This window comes from Podarcis pityusensis (assembly GCF_964106645.2).
Source record: "Podarcis pityusensis genome assembly, chromosome: Z".
NCBI lineage: Eukaryota > Metazoa > Chordata > Lepidosauria > Squamata > Lacertidae > Podarcis > Podarcis pityusensis.
This window is the reverse complement of record NC_138044.1, coordinates 32,120,615-32,141,303: the sequence shown is the minus strand read 5'-3', so window position 1 is coordinate 32,141,303 and position 20,689 is coordinate 32,120,615. Positions and strand designations below refer to the sequence as shown.

The 20,689-nt window shown below is 45.7% G+C and overlaps 1 protein-coding gene across 3 annotated transcripts in view; it reads left to right on the top strand.

Annotated features, from left to right (window-relative positions):
- Positions 1 to 20,689, top strand: part of NHSL2 (NHS like 2) — a 114,388-nt gene that overhangs the window by 76,254 nt on the left and 17,445 nt on the right. For all 3 annotated transcript variants that reach the window (XM_080990246.1, XM_080990247.1, XM_080990248.1), the window contains exons 2-5: positions 13,462 to 13,608; positions 16,852 to 16,991; positions 17,634 to 17,829; positions 19,848 to 19,979. In XM_080990246.1, the coding sequence (XP_080846372.1) occupies positions 13,462 to 13,608; positions 16,852 to 16,991; positions 17,634 to 17,829; positions 19,848 to 19,979 (615 nt within the window). The remainder of the gene's footprint in view (positions 1 to 13,461; positions 13,609 to 16,851; positions 16,992 to 17,633; positions 17,830 to 19,847; positions 19,980 to 20,689) is intronic.

Here is a 20,689-nt window from a genome sequence, read left to right as displayed (position 1 = left end):
CTAATGCTATTTAAGATTTGCCTATATTTGGGAAGGGCCACAGCTCAGTGGGGGAGACCACTTGCTTTGCCTGCAGAAGGTCCTGGTTCAAGCCCCAGCATCTCCTGGCTCAGGTAGGAATTTCGCCTCCCTGAAACCCTAGAGAGTCTCCCCCGAAGAATCCTGGGAATTGGAGTTTTTAAGGGTGCTGAGAATAACAATTGTATGATTACTTTTCTTAACGAACTACAGTTCCCAGGATTCTTTGGAGAAGACTTGGCAGTTAAAGTGTTTTAAGGGTGCTTTAAATGTAAAAGTGTGGATGTGACCTGACTCTGGAAACAAGTTCAGGGCTATCCTGCACTCCTGACTTCTAGCAGGAATCATCTTTTCCACCACTGACTCGGTGCTGGTGTTTTGTTGGTCTTCTTCCAGCCTGTAGCCCTTTCTCTGTTCCTCCACACACACCCAGCTTCCCCTCCTTTTCCCAGCCACACAACCCTCCTTAGGTCAGAGATGCTGCCCATGGCAGGGGCTATTGGGAAATGTAGTCCTAAAATTCCAGAGCCCAGCAATTGAAGCATCCCATATGCCACAGACGAGGAGCCAGTGGCTGTCCAGATGCAGATGTTATTGGACTGCAGTTCCCACCATCCCTCCCCAGCATAGCTGTGGCTGATGGGAGTTGTAGTCCAATAACATATGGAGGGTCACAGATTCCCCTGTTCCTGTCTTCTACAAATGGTTGATTTTTATTCTTACCTTTGGGTCCCCGCCTCCTCCTGCCTGCAGCAGCCAGCTGAAATTCAGGCCCAAAGGGAGAGAAATCCCACTTTATGTCCTCTGGTAGTGGAATGACGAAGGGTTGGCTTATTCCTGGGCTAGCTTTAAATCCCACACTAACTGATCTACTGAGCAGGTGTCCTCTTAAATTACACGCAAGGGGCAAATCCCAATTCCTCATTATTACTGAGATCCAGAATGCCCCCAGCAACCAAGCAGCAATAATGCACAGATGTGATGGTCAAAGTTGATGCTTGCACAGCTGCCTTCAAAAGCATTTGTACTGTCAGGTCTATCTGTATAAGTCAATGTCTAGAGTGACAGTTGCCTGCTTGGTACCTGCTTCCCCCTCTGTTGTTGTTGTTGTTGTTGTTGTTTTAAACGGGCGCGATTAAACAGCAGAAACCTTTGCTTGCTCCCATTTGAGCAGAGATCCAGCCAAAGGGCTCTTCTACTGCCTCCCAGAAGAGGCTCTGGGCAGCTTTCTTTCTCTGATACATCCCAGCTGCTACTCAGGTAGAGCCTCTGGTGCAATTCACAGAGGAAAAGTTTCAAAAGACCCTTTGGCTGTGTCTCGGAGCAACTAACAGGAGGTTCTGTCAAAGCATATGTTGCTCTTGAAATGGAGGAGGTGGTTAAAGAGTCCCTTGGCTGTATCTCCAGTCAAGTGGGAGTGAGTAATTGTGTGGAAAGCTGTGTTACTGGCCCCTTCAGGCTTTCATCCACCCAAAGCATGGCTATTGCGTTGATAGGAATGTGGACTAGCAATTGTATACACACAGGAAGAAAAGGACTAAGTTCCTTGGGGGCCAGGTGCTACGGTAGGAGCCAAGCCCCAGCAAAACTGCTGGGTAGGATGGATTGAATTATCAGGCTGCTAGTTGCCTATTACTCCAGGGAAGAGAGGATGATGAGTTAGGGGATATCTACATGTGGGAGGAGACGCGGGTGGCGCTGTGGGTTAAACCACAGAGCCTAGGACTTGCCGATCAGAAGTTGGCGGTTCGAATCCCTGCAATGGGGTGAGCTCCCATTGCTTGGTCCCTGCTCCTGCCAACCTAGCAGTTCGAAAGCACGTCAAAGTGCAAGTAGATAAATAGGTACCACTCCGGCGGGAAGGTAAATGGTGTTTCTGTGCGCTGCTCTGGTTCGCCAGAAGCAGCTTAGTCATGCTGGGCACATGACCCAGAAGCTGCACGCCGGCTCCCTCGGCCAGTAAAGAGAGATGAGCGCCGCAACCCCAGAGTCAGTCACGACTGGATCTAATGGTCAGGGGTCCCTTTACCTTTACATGTGGGAGAGAGGATGCATGGATGGCATGCATGCTAATATGCGTGAATGAGAGAGAGAGAGAAAAGGGGTGTCTTTGCCCACTATTCGTGTTGGCCCCTCGTACTGTCATCATGCACACCCAAAGGAGATAGACCTATAGTCTATCTCAGGTGGGGAACCTCCTGCTTAGGGGATTTAGCCCACCAGGCCGTTTCCCCTAAACCTTGCCTGCTTGCTGCATACCTCACATCATATGCAACACTAGGTGTGATGGGACAGGTTGAGTTGTAGCTGGATCAGGTGCCCACACAACTGATGTCTGCAAAAAAATAATAATAACAAGGTTGAACTCCCTGCGCGTCAGCTGACGGGCAGGGGGTTCTGTCCTGCCTCCATCCCTGTGGGCCAACTCTGACAGGCAGCAGGACCATCCACCTGTCGCCAACTGCCATCATAATGACATCCTGTCGGGAGTTAAAGATCTGGTCTGCCAGGCCAAAAAGGTTTTCCCACCCCTGCAGTCTCTCAAGACCACAAACACTTCAAGAATTGCGCAGATCCGATGAGTCATCCTGCCTCTCTTTTGTGTTAGCACCCAATGTTCTCAAGCCAAAGTTCTTGATGACATGGGAATAAAAGCCCTGTGGGTTTTTTTGTGTTTTTTCCCCTTCTCCCACTCTTCAAAAAAATTGAAAATGGTCCCATAATTGCTGGAGGTGGTTCTGAAATCTAGGTATGGGGCTTGCTTGTTATATGCCTGTGGCTAAACCGCTGGAGCAGGGGCCGGCTATACCATGAGGCAGAGTGAGGCAAGCTTCTTTAGGTAGCAAATGCTGAGGGGTCGGACATGGGCAAAGCTGGCCTATGCTGTAGCTCCTTAGCTAGCCTGCTGCCCCCAGATGTTGTTGAACTACAACTCCCTTCACCCTTAGCTAGCAAGGCCAGAGCTCAGGGATGATGGGAGTTGTAGTCCAACAACATCTGGGGACCCACAGGTTGAGAACCGCTGCTCCAAATGGTCATACCCAGTTGAGTTGTCTCTTTTTCTTTATTTCTTCCCTGCAGGATCCAGGTATTTGAACCAGACAGGAAACCTCTGTAGTCCAGCATCCTGTTCTCATAGTTGCTAACCAGGACATGAGCACCTTCCCTGCTTGAGATCTCAGAAACTGGTATTCAGAGGCATATTGCTTCTAATATTTATTCCCCCTCCATTGTCAGTGGATGCATGCCTTTGAATATCAGTTGCTTGGGAATCACATGTGAGGAGAGTCCTGCTGTGCTCTGATTTTGCTTTGCAGGCTTCCCTTGGATGTCTTGTTGGCCACCATGAGAACAGAACACTGGATTAGGTGGGTCTTTGCAGGATTTTTGAAAAATCATAGAATTGTAGAGTTGGGAAGGGCACGTGAGGATCATCTAGTCCAACCTGCCTGCAATGCAGGAATATGCAGTTGTCCCATACAGGGATCGAACCTACGACCTTGGCGTTATCAGCACCACGCTCCAAACATGTGAGCTATCCAGTGTTCTTACTGAAAGCAGGAGCAAGAGAGCTTTCCCTAGCATGTGGTTGCAGTGATGGGGACAGCTTCATATGTTGGATTTCTGCCTGTTACATAGCTGTTCTGGATGTTTTGCCATCAAGAAGGTAGCACACACACACCCATGCTTCAAAACAGGTTGCGGTCCCTCTGCCTGTTCAACAATCTCAATCGAGGCTGCATTCCTCCACTTAGCCCTATAGACAATGCCAACCTCCCCCAAGTGCCCTTCTCGATTGGACTCTGTTGCTTTTGTCTCATTATTCTGAGATTCTTAGAACCTGGTGTGGACAAGACATTCTGTATCCATGGATACCGTAATGTTCTCTTCTTCTAGCAAGAACAGGAATATCCATCTTGAGTTGACAGATTTCATATAGTTGTTTGCCAAGGCACAGTGCATCTGCTGCAAGGTGCTCTGGGATATGCTGAGCAAACCTCCAGATGGTGTCTGTTAGCATAAGCAAGGGGCATGCCTGGGGAGAGGGGTGCTTGACCTTTCACTGGTTGCCCAGAAAACAGCTGTTTGAATCAAACAGTAACCTTAAAAGTTGCAAAGGGGCAGCTTACCTATTTAGCAGGGTATTTCTACTGTACTTCTGACGAGCAGTGGCTCTCCAGGATTTCAGGCAGGAATATGCCTGCCCAATCCTTTGTTAACTGTAGGTTCCAGAAATCGAAAAGTGGGACCTTTTGCATGGAAAGCCTGCACTCTCCCACTGGGTTATAGTCCTTGCTGCACATTTCAAAAGAGTGTTGGTGGTGATGTGGCAAGCAATGCACTGGTGAGATTTGTTTGCCATTTCTGATGCTGTTTTTTTGGCGCAATACCTGGTAAGTTTTGGATGCCACACTGAAAACTGCTGTCCATGATTCACAAAACATTAGGGTACAGCAGGGATGGGGAAATCTGTGGTCCTCTTGATGTTACTGGACTACAGGTCCCCATAATCCTGGACTTTGACCATTCTAGCTGGGTTGGATGATGGGTGTTGTAGTCTACTGACTTCAAGAGGGCCACAGGTTAGAGTTTCTAACTTTGGAGTCGTTCTTGCAGCACAACCACTGATGTACTTTAACACCCCAGCTGAAAAATGTATGCATATTGCAGAATTTGGAACAGTCATAACACAGAGATTCAGACCCCCACCCCATTGTGTTAAATCCCACAGGCTTTAAGTTCCGTGGGTGCATCTGTGTCTCTGAACTTTCATCTTCAGTTCAGGTTTGGGCTCTGTTTGTGCATGAGGCTTGGGCTCCTTTCGGACCCTCCAGTATTGGGGGGGGGGGTGTAGGCAAGAGTATTCAGTGACGAATCTGCTCCTGCGTACCTCCCTCTGTTGGCATGGCAACAAGTCAAATTATTTAAAAGGGGGGAAGTCTTCCATTATGTCAGGTTGCTATGGCAACCTGAATTCAAACGGCAAGTGGGCGCAGGAGGCAGAACATTTCCTTCTGGACTGCAAGTTGGTGAAAACCCCGTTGTTCCAGTAGCCTTTCAGTGTGGGGGCAGGTAACCCCCCCCCCAGTACATTCCTGTAATGGAAACAAAGGGATGTGGAACCCGAGATAATGGGTGGTAATAATACTGTGCATATGGGTGCTGTAAGAGAAATTGGGGAGACCATGGCCCAATTTATATAACCTGTTCTAATGTCCGAATTTGGTGTGCAAGCCTTTGAAGGTGGCAAAGCCCTGCTGTGGAAGGAGGTTGGCAACCTTAGATCAAATTCTTCCAGCCTTTGTTTCCCTTTCTTTGGTTTCCAGACATTTTTGCAGGAAATGTGGGGGTATTGCAGACATGACAGTGCTAGAGTAGGACAGGGGGGCCTGTGTCCACTCTCTTACATGGTCATAGAATTATAGAGCTTGAGAGATTTTGAAGGCTATAGCTCAGTTGGTAGAGCATGAGACTCCTATTAATCTCAGGGTTGTGGTTTCAAGCCCCACGTTGGGCCAAAAGAGTCCTGCATTGCAGAGGGTTGGACTTAATTATATTTGCAGCCCCTTCCAATCTCTGACTCTATCCTCACCTCTGCTCAGTTCAAGAGCCATCCTCAAAATATGGCTGCCCAGCTTCTGCTTGAAGACCTCTGGCGAGGGAAAGCCTAGCCACTGCTCTAGGCAATTGGTCTTAACTTCACCTGCTACCAAGGTGTATTTCCTGAGGCTCAATCAACCACTACTTTCCAGTGACCTCAGCTCGTTAGATCCAGACTCACTTACATTTAAAGCGCATTGCTTCTCCCAATGAGTCTTGGAAACTAGATTGTGAAGGGTGGTGGGAATTGTAGCTCTGGGAGGGGTGAACTACAGTTCCCAAGATTCTCTGGTCAGGGAGCCGTATGCTTTAAATGTGGTTGTGAGCCTAGTCTTGCCCACTTGTATAGGTCTTTGCCCACTTGTATGTGACAGCATTTAATGAGTTTAATGAGGAGCGTTATCATGCCCTCTCCTCAGTTATCTCTGCTGTAGGTTAAGCATACCCAACCCCTTCATAGGACTTGAATAGTACATGCCATTCATTTAAATTAAATGGCTTCAAAGAATCCTGGGAGCTGTAGTTTGCCTCCAATTCCCAGCACCCTTAACAAATGACAATTCCCAGGATTCTGTTGGGAGGATGTTCTTTAAATACAAGGTGTGCAATATAGTGAACAGGCAATCTGTTTAGTGGATCATTCATCCTGATTTGCTTATGCAGTGTTTACAGGGAGTTTATGCCTACGCACCATACACTTAGAGCACATGATCAAAGAAAACTAGGAACTGTACTTTACCCTGGCAAAGCTACAATTCCCAGGATTCTGGGGGTGGAAGGCATGTGCTTTAAGTGTATGGGATGAATGCATCCTTTCTGTAGATACAGCAGAATGAGATGGTAGAGTGGACTATAATATTTCAGGCGGCAGTTGGAGAGGGCCATTTTTCAATGTTTCCCCATGTCAGAGAGCAAGAGAGAACAATACCCCCTGCAATATTTTATTTCTTAACACATCAGAGATCCTATCTCCCTGCTGTCCTAGTTTTCTGCTTGAGAGGAGCTTTTTGGATGGTTGGTTGGTTGTTTTATACACACACACACACACACACACACACGAGCATTTAAAACTCTGTTCCTTTTTAAAAAATAAAAATAAGATTAAATGATGTGGTCCTCACTTGTCCCCTGAAGCAGTACAGTCCATTCTACCACCTCAGGCCTCTACCATCTAATTTTGCTGTGCATGAGTCACAAAACTACCTTGTGAACTGAGAAGCATCCTCCTTCAGCAGGACAAAATTCCAGGAAATGCAAAAAAAAGTATAAAAAACTAGGATGTAAATTCATGAAATAAAATAAATGAAATGATGGCATCCAACTCTACTTGTCTGGATGGGAAGCAGGGTCAGCTCCACTATGTACCATGTGGTGGTTGCCTCTAGCAACTCATTAGGTGATTCATTAAAGAACTAGCAAGTTCTCAATGACTTGAGTTTTATTTATACAAACACAATAAAACTAGGGTGGTGGTTTTTTTTTAAAAAAAGTGATCTGGTATGCACAGCCTTACATGAAACCTGTTACAACCGCAGGATGTAATTTGGTTGGTAAAGCTAAGGTGCCAAGGTGATGGAGAAGCTGCTTTGATGGTGCACTTTTCCACATGGGGACAGGTGGTCTGCACCACCAGATTTGGGTGAGGACTTGGCAAGCATTGTGAAGGTGGCTGCGAATCAGGTTTTTCACTTCCAAGTGCCAAAATTTATTAGGCTGCTGCCCATGGAACCCAGTCTGCTTCAAAAATGCCTCCAGCATGGAGGGTAACCCTCCTCCACCAAGAGCCACTGTCCTCCTTGAATTGTGTAGGAAATTTATGGGATGGATCTCATGGAAATGCACTGCTGTGGCACTCTCTTGGTGCGTGGAACAGTGTCAGGACATTAGTTGCCTAGAAGTGCGAAGGGGTGTGTGTGTGTGTGTGTGTGTGTGTGTGTGTAAGAGAGAGAGAGAGAGAGAGCATTTGTTCCACTGTGATGCGAGACTTCAGGGCATGACAAGGCATCTTAAAGCTCAATCACTTCCCCTTTCTTCTTTTAACTGCTAGCGTATTCTCTGCAAATGAGCACAGATAATGGGGTGCTTTTTTTGCTAGAGGTTCCCTGACCAAAGGCCACAAAAATCCTACCAGCAGCATGGTAATGGAGCTGGGTCTTCTGAGAGCTGAAACTTCTGAGCCCCTTTCCTGAAACTCCAGTGGGGGGGGGGGGAATCGCCCAGCTGTAGAGTCAGTCTCCGCTCCCCCATTCTTGGGCCATATCTTCATGAAAAACAGGCAGGAAACTGTTAGCAAAAGGAAATCCTCTTTTTGCCTGCACAGTGGTTTCTCTGAAGCCAAACCGCTGGGGCTTTTGCTGCAAAGCCACTGGAGACAAGGGTGCAAGGAAAAAACGGAATGTTTTGCAAGGATTATTTTCTCCAGGCTGTTCTGGAATGGGTTGTGGCTCAGTGGTGGAGAGCATGTTCTGCATGCAGGAACTCCCTGCTTTAATCCTCAGCACCTCCAGGTTGGGTTTGGAAAAAGCCCTATCTCTACTGAGCTACTGCCAGTAGACCAGGGTAGCTTATTAATTTCAACCACACTTCCAGGGGTGAGGCCAGAGCCCAAAAGTGGGCATAGCAAGAAATAGGCCTCTTACATTTGTGCAGCAGGATACATTCCATGCCAAAGCCACATGTTCCTACACCCACACAAACCTCTCTCCATCCAGGCATTATCATAGTATTACAGCTAGACAAGAGCACTTGTAGAGGCCATGAATAGGGTTGCCACCAGTCCCTAGAAAAATGAGGTTGCCCTGTTTTTGGACAAAAGTGTCCCCAGACCCATTGGGACTTCAAACACAACACCTTTATTACTGTATTTGAGCTTGGCCAGAACCAAAATGGCGGTTGTGTCACGGTTGGTGCAGCTGATGAGGAGCCCAGCTGGGTGTGAGCAAGCATAGAGAGAAGGAGGAAGGAGTGACCTCCTCTTCACTTGCCGCCTCCTTCCTTCCCTCTCGCTGGTGCTCCTCCTCAACAGTCACATGACGGTCTACATGGTGCAGGTCCACCACCGCTTGGCCCCCTCTGACCTGACCATGAAGCTGAGGGAATGAGAGGCGTAGCTTGAGGAGACGGGTGTGGCCTGGGATATGAGTGTATGACTTGGGCAGAATCCCAGTGACAAAACAGACAGACCTGGGGGCTGCATCCTATGGTTCCCAACCTCCGTTGTGGATTATACTGGACTGCACAGAACATTATTTGGCTCCGCAGGAAGTAGAATGACCACTTATGCACCGCCTAAAGGCTTGCATACACTTTGCATGTGATAATTTATGTGTGTAGATGCAAAAATGGAAGTCATTACTGTTATTCAAAAAGAATTGCAGTACATCTCATAATGTTGAGGAAGACTATGGGCACTTGACCTGGTGTCTGATCCGATGCTAGCAGCTGAGCAGCTTCAAAGCTCCTTCCTTTGCCTGTCTGTCTGTCTGTCTGTCTTTCTCTCTGTTTTTGCAGTTTTTTTTTTTAATCTTTAAACCAAACCAGAACCAGGCATGCCTTCAAATATAAGAGTGTTCTCTATCAAGTAGCTAACATATGCTAACCCTAGTATAAAGGCAACTTCCTATATTCTAGCTCAGCACTATAAAACAATCTGGCTTAAATCAATTAAAATCTTTGGATTGACTAATTGGTGCAATTTAACTCAGCAACAGATTTTTTAAAATCTGGGTGTTTTTATTCTTTATTACTAATACTTATTAAGAAGTGGGGAGTCTTTATGGCCCTGTGGGCTTTACCTGATCATACCCCTTGTGGGCAAAATTAGACAGGTGGGTGGGACTGCGCCCAGGGGTCAGTCACAGTGTCACATGGGTGCCAGGTGATTGGGTGCTTTGAAGTCCTGAAGTCATTTTGCAAACCCAGGGAGGAGGGTTGTACATTTGAGGTCTCTGCAGGGAATATGATCCAGTGTTTTTTGGCTCCAACAGATGATGGGCAGTAGAGCCAGAACTGAAGCCTGCTTTCCCTTGCCAAAACTCAATTGTGCACATCAAGGATCCTGATAGTTTGTTGGCAGCTGTGACTACCTGCCCACACACCTGACATAAGACGGGTGGGTGTGGTTTGGGGAAACCAGCCTCAAACTCCTGGTGGGCCAAGTTTGCCTTGCAGACCAGATGTCCCCGCCCCCCTCTGTTTTATTCAAAAGAACCTTTTGCAATTTGTTTTTCAAACAGATAAGATTGTAGGAAATGAAGCAGGGAGGAGCCTTCAGCAGTACAAACACATCTCAAATCAGCAGCTAAAAATAGCAGCTTACAAAAACTGCAGATGGCAAACTCCATCTTAGGAGAGGTCCCCCCCCCCCCACAGGGAAGCAAGGCCTCTTCAATTCATCATAAAATGCAACAACACCTTATTTCTTCTTAATCTTTGTTTTTTAAACAAGTTTTAAAACAATCGACATTGGCTAACAAATATGCTTTCCAAAATACAAAACAGGCATTAAAACGAGAGGATGTCCTTCATAGAACACACTTGTGCATCACTTAAAAGATAAAAAAACCACTCTTCCCACCAAAAACAAAAACACCAACAACTATTTTTAGTCATCACCAAACATAAAATTAGATATCTGCAATGTGACCAGATACAAAAGAGTTTCAGGGTTCCTGCACATTTAATAGTTGTTCAGGAGCTCCACAGGTATTAAAGGTGGAGAGTCCCTGTCCTCTTTTTCAGCCTAACTGGCCAAGAGCTCTTTAAAATTGGGTCCTGTCCGTAATGGAAAGTAATAAAAAAAATGAGCATGTACAGAACTCCACCCTCCCATCACTTAACTAATAAAAAGAACGGCTCCTGGGCCAGAGAGCTTCCCTGTGAAGCAGGCTGGCTCAGAACCAGAGATGAGCACCACATACTAAGTGAGGAGCTGCCAGCCTGTTACGGAAATTGGCCTTTGGACAGCTAATTACACCATCTGCTGGCTACTGTGGGTAAATGTGGGCAGGAAATGCCTTGCAAAGCATTCTGGCTGTGAAATTAAAAGCTTCGGCTGAAGTAGCAAGGGAGAGCTCACACACACACACCCGCGCCCTGCAGATGTGATGCTATCTGGACAGGAGAAAGTGTGTGCTCCTAACTACATGCGGAGTAGCCATATGACTTGGGCTCCAGCCCACCAGGTGCCATTTCACAGCAGAACGGCCGTGGCTCAGTGTCAGAGCATCTGCTTTGCATGCAGAAGGTCCCAGGTTCAATCCCCGGCATCTCCAGTTTGGGCTGGGAGAAGACTCCTGTCTGAAATCCTGGAGAGCTTCTGCCAGCCACTATTGACAACACTGGTGTGACTCAGTACTGCATTAGACATTATTCTGTGTTTCTGTCTCCGTGTGTTCTTTCCTTGTGTTCAGTATAATGAAGGGGGTTTACCTCCAGCAATTAGCTTCTGCCCTTATTGATGATGCTGGCAGTCCACAGGTTATGCCAGGGTGCCCTGGGAGGATTTGCCCATTGCATCCCTAAATAGGTCCCTTCTCTCCCCACCCCCCACGGGAACTCTTCAGAGGAAAGCACAATAGCACACTCCTACCACCTGAAATAGTGCAGTTATTTCCAACTCATCCTGCCGTTTGCATGGTGGTTCCGGGGCTCAGCAACAAAGAAACCCATCAACCTGGGAGAGTGTTGATGAGGAGGGAAGCGTGCCTTTTGTGCCTGGAGAACAGGGAACAGACAGTTGGCATAAGGACATGTTGGTGCAGGAAGGACCATTCTGCTCTGTTCGCACATTATACAATGCTAACTAGGGATGTGGGAGAAATTTGATTCAGCTTGCATTTAAAGGCACACTCATCTAATTCATGCTTTTCTTAACAATGTGCAGGCTGAAAGCTCAGCCATCTTTCGAAAGGAGCGCTGCTCTGTGAATTTTGCAATGCAGTTCTCCAGCCAAGTAATGTGTTCAAAAATGCATATACCATCTAAAGTGTGCATATAAATGCATCTGTTAAGTGAAAAACCAATGTGTCTGGGTGTCATTCAGAAGGTGGGTAGTTTGAGCCCACCTAGAGATGGCTGTGGGCAGATTTCCTGCATTGCAGGGGGTTGGACTAGATGACTGCTAGAGTCCCTTCCGACTCTGATTCTTTCATCACGTTTGGGGAAATTGCTTTTTAAAAAATGTGTCCATTAGGGAAAACTGCATACCGGTGTATATCTATTAGGAGAAATTGGCACTGGGAAGCTGATGGATTTTCATGAGTTGTTATTGGTTTAATAAAAATATTCGAACTGATAATGGAAATATGGTGAGCTGAACTTAAGGTTAGAAAAATGAGAAAATTAACATTTGCTCATTCTTAATGCTAACAGTTAAGTTTGGCAAATGACATGAGGAATGGGTATTTTCTTTCAGTCAACACAGCTTTCTAGCTCTCATGTGAAGGAAAGCCAGAGTGAGGCTTAACAGGCCCTGCAGCCAAGCTTCTTTTCTCTCTCTCTCTGTTAATAATAGAAGTCAGGGATATCCAGTGAAATGAAAGGGTAGAAGATTCCAGATAGGCAGCAAAAGGGGAACTGATGGAACTCACTGCCACATGATATATCACGAAGAAGTGGGACAATCTAATCTGAGGCTAACTGTATTAAAGCCGTTTATAGATGACTCTAAGAATTTTACTGTTTAAGGAACTACTAATCTCTTTTCATGCCTGCAGCAGAAATATATTAACACAATACTGGAAAACAGCTACTAACAACTCTAGAGACATGATAGGAAGGACTGTGGAACATACCACTGATGGAGAAACTAAGGAGTCATCTTAGAGCACTAAGAAACACAAAAACCAAATAATTATTTTGAAACTGTATGGTACACGTTCATTCAGTGCACTGGAAAGGACAGTCCACCCACAGCCCACTCTGCGGAAATCTGTTAAAACAGAGAATAGAAGACAGCTAGCGGATAGAATCAACTCTATAAACTATTATACAACCCAGCTTAATGTTTTACTGTATCGTTTGCATCTTATATGCAGAGCCGGCCCAACCATGAGGTAGGTGAGGCTGCTGCTTCAGGCAGAAGAAACACAAATGCACACACCCAGGCGGCATGCCTGTAGGTGCCCTGCATGTCCTGCCGCCAGTGGCAGCAGCAGCAGGAACAAAGCAGCACTTCCTGTTTCACCTCAAGCAGCGAAATGGGGCACGCTGCCCCTGTGTATATGTATGGAACGTTTGGGGCAGGGGGTGATATACGGAGATTGATTGTTGTAAGTATTTTCAGAAAGGGGAGGGGGGTTAGGCAAATGGGTGGTGGATGAGGCTGTCCACAGCAGCTAGTCATGATGGCTATACAGTGGTACCTTGGGTTACAGATGCTTCAGGTTACAGACACTTCAGGTTACAGACTCCGCTAACCCAGAAATAGTACCTCGGCTTAAGAACTTTGCTTCAGGATAAGAACAGAAATCGTGCTCCGGCAGCGCACCGGCAGCGGGAGGCCCCATTAGCTAAAGTGGTGTCTCAGGTTAAGAACAGTTTCAGGTTAAGAACGGACCTCCGGAACAAATTAAGTACGTAACCAGAGGTACCACTGTATACAATGGCAGCATCGCAAGCAGCAAGCATCTGAATGCCACTTGCAACAGCTGGAGAGTCTGCTGGTAGGCTCCCTATGGCAGATCTGGATTGCTGCAGAAAGCAGGGTATTGGAGCTGTGGTGGCGAAACTGGTTTGAAACTGGTTTGAACATATAGCATGGACAGGCCTTAAGACCTCTTTGTATTTCTAGAGTCTCTGCCTGGGGCTGTGATTCACCCTCTGGCTATCTTTTCTCCCCAGCGACTTCTAACATAGACCTGGACGTCAAGAAACCCACTCCTCCCAAGCTGCTATGGCACCAGCCTGTGAATATCTTCTTGGCTCGTCCTGTTGGAGTGGAGGAGCTTCACCATGAAGCTGAACTCAATCTCCAGAGCTTGCTCCAAGGTGCGTGGGGGTGAGGGTCTCTGGAAGGGAGTAGGAAAGGTCCGCTTGTCTCTCCGACTTGCAGGTCTCAGCCCCAGGTAGTCAGTGTGTCTGGGCTTGGGAAGGAGCCGGCGGATAATCCTGCAGAAGGGGTCTGCCAAGGACTCACAATGGGTGCAGAGAATGGGGATGTGCAGCAATATCAACCCTTGTGATTGGCGATGAGAGTGAAGCTTCTGGACTGGCTATAAGCAGCGTCGCCGAGAGAGGAGCAGGTGGTACTTCTTTGCTGGGCAAAAGGAGGCCTGTTTCTGAGCTTTCGTTTAGGAAAAGAAATCTTTTTTTTTTTTAATGATATTTATTAAAGTTTCAAAGAAAAAATTACATAGGTAAAAAAGAAAAGAAAAAAAAAGAAAAAAGAAAAAAATACAAAATACAGAAAAAAGATAAAAAACACTTAAAAGAAAAACACATCGATCTTTCCATAACTTACATTTCATTTCCTTACTTCCCTGACTTCCTCACACCTCCCTTTTTTGTATTCCAGTTCTATTAGTTAATTCATCAATTCCTTTCCCTCTTTGTTTTTATCTTAATCCTTTAACTTAACATATTATAACTTTAAATTCTCATCTGTTAACAATCCATTTGTACATACACCTTTATAGCATTGTTGCTAAGACCACTTAATTTCATTCTGACATCATTCTAACGTTCATTAATTTTGCAGTATTTCTGTAAATAGTCTTTAAATTTCTTCCAATCTTCTTCCACCAACTCTTCTCCCTGGTCTCGGATTCTGCCAGTCATTTCCGCCAGTTCCATATAGTCCATCACCTTCATCTGCCATTCTTCCAGAGTGGGTAAATCTTGTGTCTTCCAATACTTTGCAATAAGTATTCTTGCTGCTGTTGTGGCATACATAAAGAAAATTCTGTCCTTCCTTGGCACCGTTTGGCCGACCATGCCCAGGAGAAAGGCCTCTGGTTTCTTCAAGAAGGTATATTTAAATACCCTTTTCATTTCATTATAAATCATCTCCCAGAAAGCCTTAATCCTTGGGCACGTCCACCAAAGGTGAAAGAACGTACCTTCTGTCTCATTACATTTCCAACATTTATTGTCGGGCAAATGATAGATTTTTGCAAGCTTGACTGGTGTCATGTACCACCTGTATATCATTTTCATAAAATTCTCTCTTAAGGCATTACATGCTGTAAACTTCATACCTGTGGTCCATAACTGTTCCCAGTCAGCCATCATTATGTTATGTCCAACATCTTGTGCCCACTTAATCATAGCAGATTTAACCGTTTCATCCTGAGTATTCCATTTCAACAGCAAGTTATACATCTTTGACAAAATCTTCGTTTTGGGTTCTAACAGTTCTGTTTCTAATTTTGATTTTTCCACCTGGAAGCCAATTTTCTTGTCCAAATTATATGCCTCCATTATCTGATAATAATGAAGCCAATCTCGCACTTTATTTTTTAGTTTTTCAAAACTCTGCAGTTTCAATCTGTCTCCCTCTTGTTCCAGAATTTCCCAATATTTCGGCCATTTGGCCTCCATATTGAGCTTTTTCAGAGCTTTCGCTTCCATCGGTGACAGCCACCTTGGGGTTTTATAGGAAAAGAAATCTTTATTCATTGCTTGCTACAAAAAAATAAATTCAAAAAATGTCACAACTTGTGGAAAACCTACGAAGATTTAAAACAACATGAAAAGAACACAACATTATTTACTGAGAAATGCTAATCCTGAAATATTATAAAAGGGTGAATCCTGCTAAAAGAGGAACATCAAAAACAGGCTAAGGTATTGTACCCTAATGATCCCAGTTATGAACCAAACACCTAGGTAAAACAGGAACATTTTCTGGCACCTAAATATTCACCTGGCACAGTACCTCTGGATTCCAGTTGATGGGAATCACAAGTGGGAAGAGCGCTCTTGCGCCCAGGTCCTTCTTGCCATAGGCATCTCCCACTGGTTGGGCACTGTGAGAAGAGGATGTCGGGCTAAATGGGGCACTAGCCTAAGAAAGCAGACTCTTCCGATAATGATGGTGCCCAGTGGCCTTTCTGAAAAAAGCACTCCACAGTTGGGGAGTCAACACTGAAAAGGCCCGTTCTTGTGTTGCTGGCCTCTGCATCTCCCTTAGAGGGAGTGCATGAAGCCTTGGACTTACAAATGCAAGGGCCACGTACATCTCTAGCACTTGCAGAATGCGTGCTTCAAAGCAAAAATGTGCAGGCTGTTTGAGTCCCCACCATTCAGCTTCTCTGTGTCTTTATTTCTTCAGCAAAGTTATAAATATCTCCACAGCCCCAAGGCCATTGGAAGTGGCATGCAAGGTAAAAACAGGGCAACGCACAAATTCTAAAGATAATTAGAACTATTTCTACAAACTCTGAAAACTATAAAGCCATTCCTATAGAGATACAATTATTTATTTTAAGCTGGCAGGTGCAGCTGTGAATGAAGAATGTTATGGTGAAATTTAAAGTTATACACATATCAGGGAAGACCCCCCCCCAAAAAAAAACAGCTTCAGAATGACCTAGGAAGTTGCTTATCCAGACAGAGCTTCCTGCTTTTATCTTAATGCTGTTTTGGGGTCTTCTGTGGTAAATGTGTTACTCGGGATATTTTCCTTTAGGTTCAGGAGAACGAAACTGCCTGTTTCATTTTGAAGGGTGCTCACTTTTTTTTGTATTATCTAGTAGAGAATTGGTTGTCACACAGAAAACAACTGAGAAATAGAGAATTTTAATGAAGCTGTCACTGGGTGGCAATGTGTCTACCCAAAAGGGAAAAAAGGAGAAGCAAAGACAGAAGTTTACACTCTTTCTAACACATTTGATTATATGCCAAAAACCAAACAAACTTTCTTTTCTGAGTAGGGGAACATTTAAAAATTCCCATGCGAATAAAACTCATATGTAGTATAATCATATTATGTTGGGAGGGACAGATATTATGACTGAGAAAGTGCAGGCTACACCATAAATCTCTGGGGTTTCTAACAGGCCACCTTTTGGAGATTAGAACTGAAAAACTGTGCAGAATTTTGTCATTCAACTCACCCACCCACCCACCCACAAATAATGCTCACAAAATTGCACATTCACATGCTGGGTCCCTCCCCCTTCCCCAAATCCAGCCGCCTCTGTAATTAGGAGCATTAAGAAAAGTGCAAAATCGTTGGGAGGCAGTTGGTATGACCAGACTGAGCTGATTTCTTTCTTTCCCTCCTTCCAGAAGAGTACGAGGAGCCTTACTCAGAAGCCAGGGCCAGTGGCCAGACCTTCCGCTATGCCAGTTCTCATTCTGCAGACAGGCCCCTCGACTGCAGCCTCCGGCCCCCAGTACCCAGCAAACGCTTGGAGTTTGTGTTCATGGTGAGTCTGGCAAGCTTCCCAGCATTGCATATTCCCCAATACAATTCCTACCTGGTGCCTCGGTCCAAAGTTCTACCAGCCCATGCCTTAAGGGGCCGCATTCCTTTCTGGGACACCTTCTGAGGGCCAAGTACCAGTGGCAAGCGAGGCCACAGACCAAAGCAGGCAGAGCAGTGGATGTATACTTTTAACATTTGTTAAAAGTGCAGTAGTTTGGTTCCTACACACATACATGCACATTCCTCTCTGTCCGAGGGCCAGGCAAGCAAAAGGCATTGTCGGAATTCAAGGGTGCATTCCAGCCAGGCAAAAGCATTCTGGAAGGGTGCAAAACAGGGCCATGAAAGGGGGGGGGTTGACTGGGGAGAGAGGTGTGCCTGGGGAGGGTTCCTAGGGCGAAAGAGTCCTGGAGCACTGCATTTGGCTCCTGGAACTTGCTCACTCCTGACTTAAGAGGTGGCAAATACGTGGAGGACAACCTCTGATCATCAACTGCAGGAATGCAGCAGATCACCTGATATCCAAGAGCTGCCTGAAATCCCTTTCCTTCTGAATCCCTTCTTCTGAATAGTAGCCCTAGTGGAGTAGGGCGCTTGTGTTTGAATTCATTTATTCCCCTTCCTCTCCACTGCTTTCTGACAGCCTGCAAGCCAGCAAGTGAAGGAGAACGAGACAACCACGCTGGGGGTGAGGGCCCCAGAGCCTTCAATTAGCTTGCCCACTACGCCAGACAAGCACACCACCTGGACCCGAACTGGCCCTCTGCCCTCCGTTGAAGAGAGGAGGTTGCACCAGCCCTGTTCAACCCAAGCCAACATTGTTCCCATCAACGTCTCTGGTAGGGTTGACACTCTCTCTCTCTCTCTCTCTCTCTCTCTCTGTGTGTGTAGTAGAGAAGAGGAGTTAAAGAGTTATCATATGACGCAGGATGGTTGTGTCAAACAAGGTTTTAGTTCACCATGCTGGCCGGTTTGAGGCATGATGTGTCAGATGCCCAGCAAGATTGAAAAGCACAGGAGATGAAGGAGGTTTCATTGGGACTCACATGAATTGGCATTTGTAGTGTGTCCCATCAGACTAGGTCTTCTCAGAGACATTTCCCCCCTTGCTATGTCCCCCTCCCCTTCTGCATTCTGCTCATGTTATTCAAGTCTCACCAGCATCTAATGCATCCAAGGTTAACCAGTATGTCTGTCTCTTTGTCACTTTAGTTCTTACGGTACATGCTGCCCATGTACCGCCCATCTCGCTTCCAAGCTTTGGCAGGAAGAGAGCTCAAGGATAAAGCAATTCATTGACTGCACTCAGTCTTAATGCCAAACCATAATTTGGCGTTGATGTTTGAACATGCCAGTTTGCAAACCACGGCTTGCAAGGGACTTCCGAAGCAGGATAATCTGCCATGGTTTGAAGCTGGTTTGCAAACAAACTGGGGTTTGTCATTAATTTGTGGATTTAGGCATAACAGCAAACCACAGTTTGTGATAACTGTGGCTTGCTATTAATGCCAGAATTCGCAAACCACTGAAAAACCACATTTAGGCCATTGTTCAGAGGTTGATGAACCATGGGGACAAGAGTGAGCTTATGGAAACTGAGTGGTGAGCTCTCAACCATGGGTTGTCTGCTGGATATCTGGAACATACAGTGTGAGGTTCTTAAGCTTCACTTTACAAGCAATGGTTCGATGGGGTGCTGAAAGTCCTCTTCAGACATTACTGTTGGGGTAAAGTGAACACATAAAGTAAAGACATCTGCCCTATTACATTCCTACCGTTACCGGCTTCTACCTTCCCCATGTTCCCAGTAGCATCAACTCAAAAATCTCTTCTCTGCTCTAAAGCCATTTTTACCCCACTTCCATTCCAGTTGGGATGGAGGGGTCATTGTTTCCTAAGTCCATGCCAGTTTTCCATGTGTTCATTCATAAGTCTATATTGTGCTCTTTCTGCATCAATGTGTGGATTTACTTATTCTTTTTAACCGCATGAAATATTCACATTATTTTTTGAGAGTATATTCTAAAACAATAATTTTCTCCACACAACTTTGGTACATTTGCATAAGCTGACAAAAAGCCACTTCCAGAAATATAGTGGAATATAGTACAAGTTTAGTACTCATTTCCATTGCTGTTTGCAAATTACGTATGTTCCGGCGTACAAGATGTCTTTTTATCCCTGGAAAATCACCCCAAAAGTCAGGGGTCGTCTTATACGCCGGGTATACACGTTGGGAAGGAGGAGAGGGAACCGGTGAGCAGAGATGCCCCTTCTGCTCTCACTCCTCCTCCCTCCCCACAGAAGGGGATACGGAAAGTCCTTCCGAGCACGCCGCTCACCCGCCCGCCAAACGCCTCACCTCTGGCTGCTGCTGCTGCGACGGCAGTGGCAGTGGAGGGGTGCATGCTCTGCCCCTGGCGGTGCTCAAACTCTATAACTCTAAAACTCTAAAACTGAACAGCAAAAGTTGGGGGTCGTCTTATACGCCCAGTCACCTAATATGCCGGAATGTTTTTCTGGAAGCACATAACACAGAAACAAACACTAAGCTTGCTCATGTTCCCCCATATGTCCAGAAGTGGCTTTTATGTTGTGTAGAAGCTCAGATATATTGTGGAAATTAACAGCTTGGGAAATGTTGGGATAACAGAATAAACTTCCTTCTGTGTGAATGCAGCCCAAATCAGTTTGGTTCGCTTATAAACTCAGGCTGAAGGAAGTCATGCAGGACCCCAAGCCACCATTTGCCATCTTATCATAATGTTGAATTCACCATCCTTCCCACATCTCACATCACCCTCTGTGTTTTCTCACGGTCCACCTGGATGGCTGAGTGTCTTTGTTTTGGCTACAGGACAGCCGTTCGCTCGGCACGCAAGTACTCGCCACTCCCTCTTCAACACAGAGACAGCCATGAATCCCAAGTCCTTGCTTCGCCGGAGACGGACGGTCATTGGCTTCCCCCACCTCGCCCTGCGGGACCCAGGTGACAAAAGCAATGCTGCCACTCTCTGCCACTAGAGAGGAGGGGGAATAGCTTGATGGCTTAGGGTCCCTCCAGACTGGTGTTTTCCGTGGATATATTCTGCAACATGTCATTGAAGCTATGCTAACGTACTAGTGGTGGAATTATACTGAACCATACCATTCTTCTGTATTAGTTGTTTTCCAACATTGCCACATTATTACCAGTTGGAGGGGCAGTCTTGCAAAACAGCACAAAAAAAGCAGGACCAAAAAAAAAAAAATAAGCTTTGTGGTCTAAAATTTACAGGATTTCAGCAGCAAGTGAGCGGACATGCACTAGTTGGAAACAAAGCAAGATGTCCACCCTTAAAACTTTTGCAGCTGCAAACAGTATTGAAAGCAGCATGGTGTGTTACTGCCCCAATATCATCATGAGCACAAATCATCATGAACGCACAATAAAAAGGATGTCTGGAGGGACCCTTAGAAGCACTTGTAGAATCAAGACTTCCCTGACTCTGGCTGTTGTGAAGAACAGAATGTGAGAGGGGATGTTTGCCATGGGCTTCTTTATAGGAATTTCCTGTAGGGCTCCTCCAAAATACTGGGTTTATAGCTACAGGGCGAAAGTAAAATTTTCATGTACACTCAAAATTTGTCAAATTTCAGAATTTGACTTTATGGACCGTTTTCAAGCTTCATTTTTACAATTCTGGGAGCGATCTATTA